The 13,649-nt window shown below is 39.8% G+C and overlaps 1 protein-coding gene across 3 annotated transcripts in view; it reads right to left on the bottom strand.

The window, feature by feature from the left end:
- Positions 1-8,219: 8,219 nt before the first annotated feature.
- Amot (angiomotin) overlaps positions 8,220-13,649 on the bottom strand; it is a 54,739-nt gene continuing 49,309 nt past the window's right edge. For 2 of the 3 annotated variants that reach the window (XM_051179005.1, XM_051179004.1), the window contains 4 exons: positions 13,085-13,207; positions 12,106-12,338; positions 10,243-11,040; positions 8,220-9,926 (listed from right to left, as the gene is read on the bottom strand). In XM_051179005.1, coding sequence (XP_051034962.1) covers positions 9,829-9,926; positions 10,243-11,040; positions 12,106-12,338; positions 13,085-13,207 — 1,252 coding nt within the window. In that variant the 3' untranslated portion in view covers positions 8,220-9,828. The remainder of the gene's footprint in view (positions 9,927-10,242; positions 11,041-12,105; positions 12,339-13,084; positions 13,208-13,649) is intronic. The other variant, XM_051179006.1, reaches the window with a different exon arrangement.

Raw genomic sequence — 13,649 nt, forward strand, 5'->3', positions numbered from 1 at the left:
TTCAAGCTCCTGCCTTTGCTTTCTTTGATGACAGAATGTAACCTGTAAACTGAAATAAGTTCTTTCCCCCTCAAGTAGGTTTCTGTTTCCAAGAAACAGAAAGTAAAGTAAGGAGAAAAGCACTTTATGTGTGTGTGTTTGCAGTTAGTTAATACAAATATTTCATTTACTTATTTAATTAGGGTGTTTGGGGCAGTCAGTTTTAAATTTTGTACATAGTTGTGATTGCTCATTTTTAAAATGATTTAGTATCTGTGCTTATCTTCACAATATTTTGCCATGCACATGGCATGTGTGTACATAGTAGCATGTGTGTGTATGTGTGTGTGTGTGTGTGTGGTGTATGCATAAGTGTGTCCATATGTGCAAATGTGTGCAGAGTCCATAGCAGGGATAGGGTGTCTTCCTTTCTTTCTCTGCATGCTATTGCCTGCAGACAAAAATCTCTCATTTACCTCAGGCTTGCAGTTTCAGGAAGCTCTTGAAATCTACCTATCTCTACCCCATGTGGGGGTTACAGGCACATGCAGCCATGTTCAACTTTATATGTGGGTGCTGCTGATTTAGATTCTTGCACTAAAGCTTGCAGAGCAAGTGCTTTTACCCACCAAGCCATCCCCAGCCCCGTTTCCACAGTGTTTAAGGGTACTTGACCTAGAGTGGAGTGTATACATTGTCTAAGCTTCAAGTTTTACAAAACTATGGCTCTGCCTCTGGGTGTGAAGGAAAGAAGATTATTGAAAGACCTATTCACTCCCATTTTTTTTTTTATCTTATAAATGGTTATTTCTGGGTCTTCTTACTCCAGAACTGTAGGCATGACAAAAAGTACGTAAGTTGTACATCTCTCACATAGCTTATAACACCCAGCTGGTCACAAAAAATAGCAATTCCCCTTCCACCTTTCCCATCTCTTGTTATTCCCACAAGTATCATGGTGCTCCAGCAACTGCCATGCTGAATATTTCCTTTCTACTATCCCTCGTTTATTCCACTGGTCCCCATAAAACTCACTAAATGCAAGCTGTCATACGTCTTCAAAGAAAACTTAACTATCGTATTTTATCTCTGTTTTGATTTCACAAATTTTTAAGGAAAGAGATTCTCACAGACATCTCTTGTATGAAAAATCATGCTCATGGGAGGAGAATGGCATTGGTGAAGCCAGAATGGGAGGAAGAGCCCTGTGTGCATAGAACTAGTAGAAACTAGTAGAACTAGTGTACATCTGCAGGTATGTGGAACACTTCTATCCAGATCTGAGGATATTTTTTATGTGTGCCTCATAGTCAACTTTGGATCTGTGTGAAAGAATGTATGACCTCAGAAGCAGTATTTAGTCTCATGGAATCATGTAGTGCAAGAGCCAGAAAGGACATTAGAGATCATAATCCAGTGACTTCATATTACAAAATGGTCACTGGCACTACATGAGCTGGGCAAAATCACAAATGTGGTTGCAGTTGCCTCAAGGACTATAATCCATGTAAACTAATAACTAAAGTAACCAACAACATGCTCTGTTTGATAGTAGCAGTAAATCCAACTACTTAGGGTCATAGCTGTTGAGAACTGTGGGTAGCCATTTCCAAGAATAAATGAAGAAAATAAAATATCCACTTAAATAGGCGAATGTATTGTAGTTAACACTTAAGTTAAACTTACTATTTAGCCATGGGCCATTAGGAGTCTATTGCATTATGGAAGTATTTAAGAGGTGGGAATTAAAAATAAATGCCTGGAAATCATTATTTTTCAAATTATATGATCTTGGGATTTATACCAGGGAGCTGGATAAAAAAATGAAAATTACAAAGTTTTACTTTTGAACTATAAGATTAGCATGTGTAAGTGCAAGGCCAGGTAGTGGATACCCAACATGTGTCTGAGTTAATGCTCAAAAATGCAACTTTGGATTTTAGTTTTATAACAATCTTAAAGTGTTGCAGGATGACAAGAGTGGTGTGCTATGTATTTTAGAAAGCTAGATGAAAGGATATCAGATAGATTATTGAAGGAATAGACAAGTTTATTCAACATGTTTATTTGAACACACACACACACACACATATATATATGCCTATCAACTTACTTTTATAACTTTATGTGTTTATATAGCAGTTAAAATTCAAGACAAAGAATTATAGACTCTCATTCAGCTTGGCTAAAAAGAAAGTTTGGTTTTAAGGCAATAGCTTGTCTCAAAACAAACTACAACATCACTGAAAATTAATATCAGAAAAATAAAATAGTATAAATAATATAATATAATGAATTTTGAACATAAGGAAAATAATATACAAGGTATGAGATGGAATAACAATCCAAAATTTCTTTATCTTTGTTCTAAATACATCTACTTTCAAAACTTAGGTACATGTTTTTGCTTTGAGAGGCCATATTTATATTTATTTATATCACAATGACAAGCTGCTGTAAGATTTTTTAATCAGGAAGTGGAATTATATAAACTTTGTTGCTGAACAGTAACTAGAAAAGCAAAACAAGTATAGATATGGCAGATCAGTAAATAGGTTTTTACAGCAGTTCAAACAAGGTTCTTAGAGGAATTGGAACTAAGTTGATTTATTTTGAGCTTTACTTTGATAGAATCAGTAAGACATTGAATACAGGTAATGAGGGAATTTTGTCAAGGATGACTTGAGTATCTGGCATGTGATGAATATTTGAAATTTTAGTGGGTTTGAATATATTGACACTTCAGGCAATTGAACCTCAAGTTTGGATGATGTAGATAATGGCTGAGAACACAGAAATAAATGGAGGAAACTGGGCCATGAAGGTCTCTCCAACGTCAATGGACAAATAGGAGGAGTATTCTGAACTAGAAAATGTATGATTGCCTAGAAGGTGAGCTCTGGAAGACATGGTGTCCAGAGTGAAGCAGTGGGGATAGTCAGCTCTAGGTTGGCCATAAGCAGAGTATGCTAAAGTGGAGTTGATATGGAAGTTAGTGGAGATGAGGCGGCTAAGGTGCTGCTTAAGTCATTTATGAGTGGAGACGTAATTGTCACCCAGGAACCACTTCTAAATGATTTAAGTGATACTAACTGTTAGCAACTAGCAGCCAGCTGACCCCTGCCCCTGATGATGGGCAGGCTGCTCACCACTCAAGCTTTACCTGGCTGACAGAGAACTCAGTTACGCATGCGCAAGCCCCCCTTTTAAAGCAAGCGCATCAAGCGTGCCTCTCTTGCCCCTTCTTGTTCTCTCTTCCCTCTGCTCTCTCTCTCTCTCTCTCTCTCTCTCTCTCTCTCTCTCTCTCTCTCTCTCTCTCTCTCCTGCTTTCAGTTGGCCACCAGCTACCCCTTTCTCTCCCTTCTCTCAATAAAGTCCGTGGGCGCTGAGTCTCGTGTTTGTATTTCTTAGGCATAAGCTGTATCAAAAGAACAACACTAACCAAATCAGTAGATAATAAACAAAGAATGCTCAACTGAATGACAAGAAGATTATTAGTGAAAGATAGCTTGCCATTTGGTGATTAATAAATTTTTGTTTCGTGTATAAGGTGTTAAAGTTTTCTATTGTAAAATTTCTTCCTTATGAGTATTACTTATGGGAAAGTACTATGGTGTGTGGAATGTGCTTCAAAAGTAATATAAAGTAGATGAATAAGGGTCATCAATGAAGTGTTGATAACTATTCATGCCCACTAATGCATCTGCCGAATTTCCCTAGCTATTCTATTTTTGCATTGGATTTTTAATTAAAAAGTCAAAGAAACTAGTTATTTATATATTACTACCACATACAACATAGGTCCAGGGACAGACCCAAGTGGGATAGAAAGGGAATGAGGAAAAGACAAACACACAGACTTACCAGACAGAAATCCCAGCCTGTTTATTAAATAGTCAAACAGAGAAAAGGAATTATTGCATCTAGCCAAACAGAAAAACAAGGAGGCAAAGCTTATGGCATACTGCTTGATCAAGGAGACAGATTTACTTAATCTCATTAGGAGCAATTTATGTAGGGGGGCATCTTTGGGCCATAAATATCTGGGGGTGGCTACAGTGGACATTTTATGAACACACTATCTACATCCACACATGAACCAGAACAGATTTTGCATTTTCCTGAGTTGGAGGCTAAAGGCCCTTGACATGACCATATCCATGCCAAAAACACACATTGAGTCAGTACGTCACACTCAAGATTCCCTGTGCTCTCCACATTTTAGTCTATTGCTTTGTTATCTTTAATGTTCTGAATGGCTCATTCTGTTTTCTCATAAAGTACTCAGGAACTAATTATTATTTATTTCCGTTTTATTGAGAGGCCTCTCTTATCTTACAAAAACAAAACAAACAAAAAACCATATCCATCCATAAATATCTGTTTATTGACAGACAGTACTCAAACAATGTCCTGTTGATTTCCAAACTTGTACTATCTAGCACCTAATTGGGATTTCAAGGTTTTGTACTCTGGAGAGTTTCAACTGCCATAGCAATTTTCTAGAACTTTTGTGTTTGTAAATATTCCTTTGACATATTTTTCTCATACAGACCCTTTCACTTGGAAGGTTTTCTAGGCCTCCTAGTCTGGTTAGCACCTAAATAGTTTCCCTCAAGTCATCCCAACAACCATTCCTTCCCTTGCACTAGCTCTGACTTGTTCAAATTTTTGTTATTTCAAGTATCACAATGAATTTTAATTGTGTGTGGCCATATTTGTATGTTTAATTTTCCCTAATTTCCTAGAATCATGGACTTAAAATCGTGTATTCCATTTGTTTTCCCAAAATGCCAATATCAAAAAGTATGTACTTATAAATTTACATAATGCTTAATTCAGAGGTAAATGACAATATATTGGCAGCAAAATAGATGTTCTTGGTCATTTGGTGCATCAAAGAGTGGGGGTATTCATGATGGGATATGCAATGTAGATATTGAAAGGAACATTTATTTGGAGACGGTGGGGAGTAGGTCCTACCATTGAGAACTCTACCCTCAAATAACAGGTGAATACCAGTGCAGCAGATGTTCTAAGATCAAAGCATTTGCATTTTTTTTTATTTTTTTTGTTTTGTTTTTTAAAGCAAGCATGTGAGCACATAAACCATATTTCATGTAGGGGAAGATGGCAGCAGGAAAGGTGGGATATGAGATTTCTGCTATCAGTGGGTAATGTCTACACCAAGAGGTGTGAGTTAGCAGGCTGACATCAAATTGAGTTATGATACTACCTAGAAATGCTCCTACATATGTGATGCCGTATGTGTTGAATGGGCCCTTGAATCACAGCCTTTTAAAAACCAGGGACAAGATATTTCTGAAAAATATAGTTGGCAAAGCTTTGTTAGATGTGGTTCATTAACTACCATTATCTTTAGTGCTGAAGAAGAGGGACTGGTTTTCATTCATAGTTTTCAAATAACTCATCATAAACTTGGAGGGAATAAAGTACCAACTCATATTTATAGTTGTATCAATTCTGTGTCCCTGATCAATCTCATTTGTAACAACAATCAAAAACAAGTCTCTTCCAAGAACTTGCAGATCCTTTCGTCCAGTTAGGTTTCAGACTCACTAGTACGCATGAAGCAGAGAAGGCAGTGGCCTTATCATTTTCAGTGAGAACTGAACTGATGCAACTTTTGCCCTTATTGACTTATTTCTATTTATTATTTGAATTTATATCCGACTCTGTGTTTTGGTCAAACCCACCTCCACTGCCTCTCTTCCAACCCTTCCCATACCTTCCCACCACTTTCCCTCCCTGTTTTCATATGCTTTTGCCTCTAAATGCACTGACTCTTCTTAGTGTTGCTGGTAATGTGGATGGGTGTGATTTGCTTCTCTAACAAGGCCCTCCAACTGCAACTGATGAATTGGCACAACTACTACTTTTACAAAAGGCATCCCAAATGGGGAGGCGGGGTTCCAAAATACTAACCCACTTAATTATCTGCTTTAGGTGGCCATCATTTATTCCCCAGAACCAGGAAATGAAAAAGGTGTAAAGATTTTTACCATATGTTGTACTTGCATATAAAGACAGATTAGAGCATGCTCTCTGTTTTGTTGTCTGAAGACTTTTTAATCACCTCCCATACTTTGAACCAATGCAAAGTCTGCTACTGCTGGTACAAGACAATTTCACTGTGTACTGAATTGAAAGTAAACTATATCCAGTAAACACCAAAGCATTTTCCACACAAGGCTGCATTTTCAAACAGCTAACTTTATTGTCAGTGAAAAGATAGGCACAAAGTGGGTTTAACCTGCTTAACTTTATTTGATTACAGAATAGGATCACAACCACTATGAGACCACATATATTAAACCAAAAGTAATTCTTCTCGCACCATCTGCCAACCCCATCTAGCCATTTTACTAAATATAGGCCACTGATAACAAAGGAGGTCAGAAGGTTTGAAAGCTTCTTGTAATCCACCCTTGCTACCAGAAGAAAATGTAGATGCTTCCAACCCTTGTCTTACTGTCAATGGTGGCACTTGGAAGAAGAATTCCTAAAGATTGTGGCAGGCAGAAATTGGTAACAACGAACCCACAGCCAATACCTCCCTTTGCAAACATTTTTCTGGAAGAAGGAACATATTTTAAGTAACATATTCCGTGTAAGAATGAGCTTTTAAGATAACAGATTGTATGGCTAACAGACATGAACATTTATTAAAGTTAGCACACACATCTATATTTTAAGCTGCCACATTATTTAGATTATTCATAAAAAGTAGCTTGGGAATTGGTTTGTTAGACCCATTCAACAGTGCAAAAGTAAAAGGAGGACATGGCAGGTATCTTGCTCTACTTCCTGTCACAGATTATGGCAGATGTTTCAAGTTTCTTCTACCCCATCACCCTGCAGCTCAAAAGCAACACTGAAAGTAAAACCTTCATTAAGACAACAGTCGCAATACATGACTTTCACGGGAAGTTCAAGCCAACTTTACTTCCCCAACAATGTTAAGAGTTTTGTATCAAGTATAGTTCAATCAAATGAAATTTTGCTGGACACGGAACATTGCTGGTAACAAATGAAGTATAAGATCCTCATAGACTACCAGACAGTAAAAATTAAGACAACAAATGCTCCCTCCTCTTCTGGGGTGCCAGTAAAATGCATACATTTTATTGTAGACAAAAGGAAGTCCAGGAAGAGGCTCCAAATGTTACATCCACGTAACTGTGTAGAGGTGGCTACTTTGAGATTTATCCCATATAACTGAATTTTTAAACTGACATCTAGTAGAAATGTTCTCAAAGGTAGTGTCTGTGTGGTCCATAAACAGACTATACCAATGTAGTCTTCATCCATCCTTAGATGTATAATGTCATTGTAGCAAATTGCCTGGGACTGAAAATTGAACAGACTGACTATCTCTAGTGTCACAGGCCAGAGAGTTTCTGGAAAGTTCAAAATAGTACTTCAGCAAGGACTTCCTTCTTCCTCAAAAACAGGACTCTAAAGAGATGGTTGCCACACAGTGAGGAATGTATCACATCTATCTCTTTACAGAACGTGATTAGAATAATGGCTCCCAGAGTCAGCCCAAACTCTAGCAATATGCTATCATCAGGAGAGGACATGTAAAGTTTCTTTTATTTCCATTTATTTGCTTAGACAGAAAGTAGCTCTCCTGGTACTTGCTGCCTGATTTTTCTACTGTCTGAAGGTTTGTTTCCTTGTAACAACAACAACAAATGGTGTGGTGAGCATTATTAACATGACTGCACTTTCAAATTTTCATTTGGCATTCTCTGTTTAACTGAGGATCAATGTATTGGATGATCATTTTGTTATTAATAATATGAAAAACTAGTTAAAAGTTGTTGCATTGCCTTCCCTCATGTACACACATACACACAATAAATCCTTTGGAAGGTAATTAAGAACTACACAAGAATACAGGTAAATATAGCACTCTTAAACTCACAGAATACACAAAATGACCCAAGACACCCAATTCTCTAGTGAAAACAGTTGAGTTGATTTTTTATGGGTGCATTTCATGTAGCACAATGATTAAATGGGATGAGGAAAACAATTTCATACAAGGCACTCCAGCAGAGACACAACAAGAGTTCAGAACCACAAACAATCTAGTCAAACCAAGATTTTCATAAAGTAGGCATCCCCTAGATTAGAAAGATGCCTTTCCTTCAAAACAGGCTCTTCTTTATAGATAATTATTTCTCCCAAAATAGCTATGTAATTGTCAGTACAGATAGATGTGCTGAATGATCTTGAAAATTCAAACTTTTCCAAGTCTCAGATTCCTCATCACTAAAATTAGATGGAAGAGCTACACTGCTAGATAAAGTTCCTTCCCATCACTAAAGCCCATAGAATAATATACAGGCTACCCTTCTATTAATCTGATCTCTAACTTAACCTATCACTAAACCTCTACTCCCCTTTACCTAATAGCCCCCCTCCCCTTACCCTCCCTATACCCCCTGAAAACTGATCTTAGTGATACTATCTGCAGTTCTATCATTTTAATGAAGGGCAGAGACTAAGGACAAGGACCCATGACAACTGACAGCCTCTGTGTCCTTAGAGGCAGCCCTATGGCAAGGCTCCCAGTTTGGTCCCGCCCATGTATACATTCCCAGCTGCTTCCCAAGGGGATTCCAAGGTGGAGTCACTGACAGTGAGAAGAGGTAGTTGAGGAGATTGCTGCAATCAACCTCTCTCCTGACTGCAGCCTGGTACTTTGGACATCTTGTGTTATTTCCATGGAGGTGACAGTTGCATATGCCTTTAAGACACATGCTAAGAATTTGGGGAAACATAAATGAAATATTTCCAAGTATTAGGCAGAAAATCAACACATTCAACCTGTCCAAAAAATAAAAGATGTTTCTTCATTTTGCAAATTATTGGCAAAAAAAGGGGACTGCATTGTGAGTCTGCATTGTGGAAGAAATAAAAGCTAAGTCAGTCAACTGGTCTCATTTAAGGTGACTGAGCCATCCATGTTCATGACTATTCTCAGATCACTAAAATCTGCATGCAACATCTCATGAAGACCTCCATCAAGGCTTGTAACTAACTCCCTATCAGTGAGGAAGTTGTGCATCACTCTGTTCATTTACTCTCCTACCATCTGAAAGCAATATATTAATTATCCAAATGCATAAATTATTCCAGAGTATATATATGAATGTATGAACCTCCAGGAGGGGACCAAAAGAATCCACTTCCAAAGCACCATTGAAATGGAGATAAATACCATCGATATGAGAGGTCAGGGTAACTGGCAACTGGGAGAGAAAATTACCTCCAGCACCCTTCTTAACCCCAATACTCTCTTCCTTTTCTCCAGCTTTCAGAGCTCCTAAAAACATTTTCTTTCCCCAGCTCAAAGTGAAAACTTTCTGTGGCTGTTGTCTAGGTAGTAGCTAGACAAAGCAGCAAGGCCTCAAACTTTCTCTGGATTTCCACTTCTGAACTACGTGTTCCAAACTGCCTTCCACACATACTGTATTCTTCAATGAAAAATGACCTCAAATTGGCAACTTGAAAAACAAATTGAAACATCTTAAATCAATGGACATCATTACAGGTTAAAAGTCCATGATTTGCATCAATTCCACCAATAAGCTTTAGAGTGCATTCGGCTTAACCTATCATTTCGAGGTACTCCCTATGTATTCCAAAAATAGACTGGAGTTCTCATGGTATTAAGTACTACAAGAGTCCAATATAAAGTCCCTTTAAAAAAATCACCCCACCTCCCAACCCCATCATCACCCCAGATTAAGCAAACAAAAGGGAAAAATGGTTAAAAGATCTCTTGCTGATAACGTCAGCTCTTGATGATGCTGTTTAGATGAGATACTCCACCATCTCTGCATCAGGCTCTTGACCCAGGATTTGAATGGGTGCTTTTCTTTCCAGAGTACTGGTGTGGAAAACAGGACCATCTACGCGGTGAAAATGAGAGGTTAGAAAAGACTTAGAGACAAAGTTTAAAACAAAACAAACAAACAAAAAAAAAACCTTTCAAACAATCCGACTAGGCATCCCCATGATTTACTTTACTGGGAAAATGGCCATTCATGACCATTTCCATTTTACTGAACGAGAGAAAGCATGTCCAGAAGCTCTTCTTTTCTCTCCTCTGACCAATCCTTATTAGATCATGAAGCACTCAACTCTGTCGAAATGGCAAGCACCAGCTAATATATCAATTCCTGAGAACAAAAGCAGAAGATATCTGCTAAGCAAAATTGGGATTACCTGGCTTGTCTGGGTTGCACATCAGAATTGGTGTGGACAAACAGCGTGGTCCAGAAGTGGCACCTGGACTTGCAGGACCCTCAGCCTGAACCAAAGCTGGAGTTGGAGTTGGAGCTGGAGTAGGAGCTGCTGTCGGAGCTGGAGTTGATGCTTGAGTCGGAGTCTGAGCAGAAGCCTGAGCCGTTGCTGGAGCCGGAATCGGAGCTGGAGCTGGAACCGGAGCCGAAGCAGCTGGAGCAACCTGAACAGCAGTAGCAGCAGCAGCAACAGCAGCTGCTGCTGTGGCAGCAGCAGTAGCAGCAGAAGGAGTGGGAGAAACAGTAGCAGAAGTAAGACATGAAGCAGCTGGAATCTGAACAGCAGCAGCTGGAGAGACAGCAGCAGCTGGAGAGATAGCAGCAGCTGGAGAGACAGCAGCGGCTGGAGAGACAGCAGCAGCAAGAGCAGCGGCATTTGCTGGAGATGGGGGAGTGGCAGCAGCCGGAGCAGCAGCAGCAGCAACGGCAACTGGAGCAGCAGCTACCATGATAGTGGTGTTGGTGGCAGCTGTGGCAGTGTTGGTGGCAGCAGCTGCAGTGATGGCAGCAGCAGTGGCAGCAGCAGCAACTGGAACAGGCACCGGCACAGAGATGGGAGTGGCAGCTGCGGTTTTGGCTGATTCCGATCCACGTTCGGTTTGGGTGCTGCAGTCTCGACTGCCTGTCTTCGAGTGAGCCAAGAGCAGGGGAGTTGATGGAGGTACAGGCGAAGGTGTGGACGGGACAGACTCAGCACGGTAGTCTCCACCCAGAAGAATGCCTGGCAATGAAGCAAGGGAGAAGAGAAAAGTAGATGATTCCCATCTAGATACTGATTAACTAGTCACCCTTGTCTGAATTCAGAAAAAGAAAACACTTGGCATTTGCTTTGAAAAGTGTTTGTGTTGCCTCCAGTGTTGATGTTGGAGTTTAGAGGATCCCTTCTTTTCCTCATTATCCAGTTCTTAACACAACATATTATTTACCCTGTCCTTGGTACCCGATAGATTCCCCCCCACCCCACACACACACATTGGTGATGATGGCAGACCAACTTGTCTGAGTGCTTTTCTGTTCCAGTAATATTAATATCCCACATTACCAGAGAGCTGAAAATAACCCAGCGGTATGGGGTACCTGTGGATATTCACAAGAGTGCTTTTAGGTGTTTAACTGCAATGCTAAACATGACAGTGGCTTCCAGAATGTTTGTTCTAACTAAAGGATACTGCAAGAGTCAGAGGACCAAGAAAGGCATTAAAAACAACAAAAGTTTTGAAATATATATTTGTTGCTTCCTTGGGTTAAAAAATGTGTCTCAGTATCTATGGGCCTCTGAGGCTTTAATTAGAGGGGGTGAAATGGATAGGAATTGAACGAAAAAGCACATTCTGTTCCCATATCAGAACATTTTGGTAACAAGAGCTGCCACCTCACCCCATTAGCTTAAAGAGAACTTGAGGTCCTCTTTCTGTAGGGGAGGAAGGAACACAGTGAGGCTGTACTTTTGAATTTTGCCTGAGACGAAATCCATTTGATTACTGAACAAAGTTCTCATGTGGCAAAAGCCAAATCTGAGAATTTTTTTTAACATAAAATTCAAGTTATCTTCCTTCCCATCACCAAACAACTCAGGATCCTCATTTTCTGCCTCAGTTAATGTTCTTACCATGAGACTTCAGAGCTCCTGGCCATGCAGCTAGTTCCATCAGGGGGAAAAGTAACCTCAAATTCTCCTCTCTAGACCCCGAATCACAGACTTTTCCCCTTGCTGTGTGTAACACAGGCAGGACACTTTCTAAGTATGTCACTGTGCATTTCCCTTGTATGCTCTTATTTTCATTACCTAGGCTCCCCTTCCAACTTTTGTCATCTCGCCTCTCCTCCATGATGGGGGTACCAGTCAGAGTAGATGAGTGGGCAAGCAGGCCTGATCCAGCATTGGAAATGGACATCAGAGACTTCGCTGGCCTCATGGATGACAGCTGCTCTGTCTTACTTGGCTCCTTTCTGGAACGCTGCTGCAGCACTTTGATCATGGCATCCTTTTCAATAATCTGGGCATGGAGGGTCTTAATCCTAAAAGTCAGAGAGAAAGCACATACAGAAACTTGGTTGCTACCTCTGTATTCTTATCTCACTGCCTAAATGGATTTGCATTCCCATTATCTTTTCAATTAAGTGTTGGTCTAGTTTATTCTGCACTGGAGGGAAGGGTCAGTATGTTAGAGATTTAAAGAAAATATAAAGCATCCCCTGGACTGCCGAGTAGATGCAAGAGAGCATCTAAGAGCTTTGGCTGACACATCAGAAAATCAAAGTCAAATATTGGCAAACAGAAAGGTTATAAAGGAAGGAAGTCATTCTTTGATGAAGGACTTCATCTATAGTAACAGTAAGTTCAGTGAGAAGATAGTCTTCTACTAAGACATGGCCTCGAGCAAATAAGTAAATGACACCGAGTCTAAAAAAACATTGGGTGCTGTATTTCCCAGTTTGGATAGATGTTTTATTGTGAGGTTGGCTGTATTAAAGAACTGAGCTGTCATGCTAAGAAGAATACCTCAAAATCTCAGATCTAGCAGAATACAAAATACAGGGGAAAGCAACCCTACTTGGAATTGCATAGTTAGTAAGAATGTTCATTATAAAAGCCATCACATCAAACCCTAGGTAAGCAACTGGCAGGGGTAAAAATAGATGGGAGGAACAGGTTATAAAATCAAGTTCACCACTTATGAATAAACTTTCTTGTCCTTCCCTATTGATCTAGCTGGTCTCAATATCAAATTCTCAACCCATCTGTGTCCACATCCAGATTTTACCTTCCCTCCATGTCCAAGCAGCGCTTGTTGGCCATCAGGATTTCTTCCTCTTCCTTCTGGATACGAGCCTCTAAGGCTGTGTCGTAGCTGGTGTTGGGAGAGTGGCTAATGACAGTTGTGTCTCTGAGGAGGAAAATGGGTAGTGATTATGAGGAGTAGGTATCAAAATCAACAGTTGGTATTTTCTATCCTAAGTCAGTGGAGACTTTGCTGAAATCATTTAAAGCAAATTTAATCTCAATAGGAATGGTTGGCTTCTGAGTGACTTACTGGGAAGAGCTTTCAGCAAGGAAGATTCCAGGGTGGAAAAGGCACTGACATGGACATGGCTGCCAAAGTCAGAGGGGATTCAGTAAAATGTGTACACACCGGCTTTACAGAACTAGATCAACATGTCTCCCCAAAACTTCTAGAAGCTAGTCCCATTCAAGATTGTAGGTGACCAAACAGCAGGAGGAATATTTACACTTTCCACTTTAGTCTCCTAACAGTCACAAAGTGGAAAGATTAAATTTTGCAGAAAATCAGAGAATTTGCTGAGTAGGATCTGTGACAGTTTGAGGGC

This window comes from Phodopus roborovskii, unplaced genomic scaffold (genome assembly GCF_943737965.1).
Source record: "Phodopus roborovskii unplaced genomic scaffold, PHOROB, whole genome shotgun sequence".
Classification (NCBI taxonomy): Eukaryota; Metazoa; Chordata; class Mammalia; order Rodentia; family Cricetidae; genus Phodopus; species Phodopus roborovskii.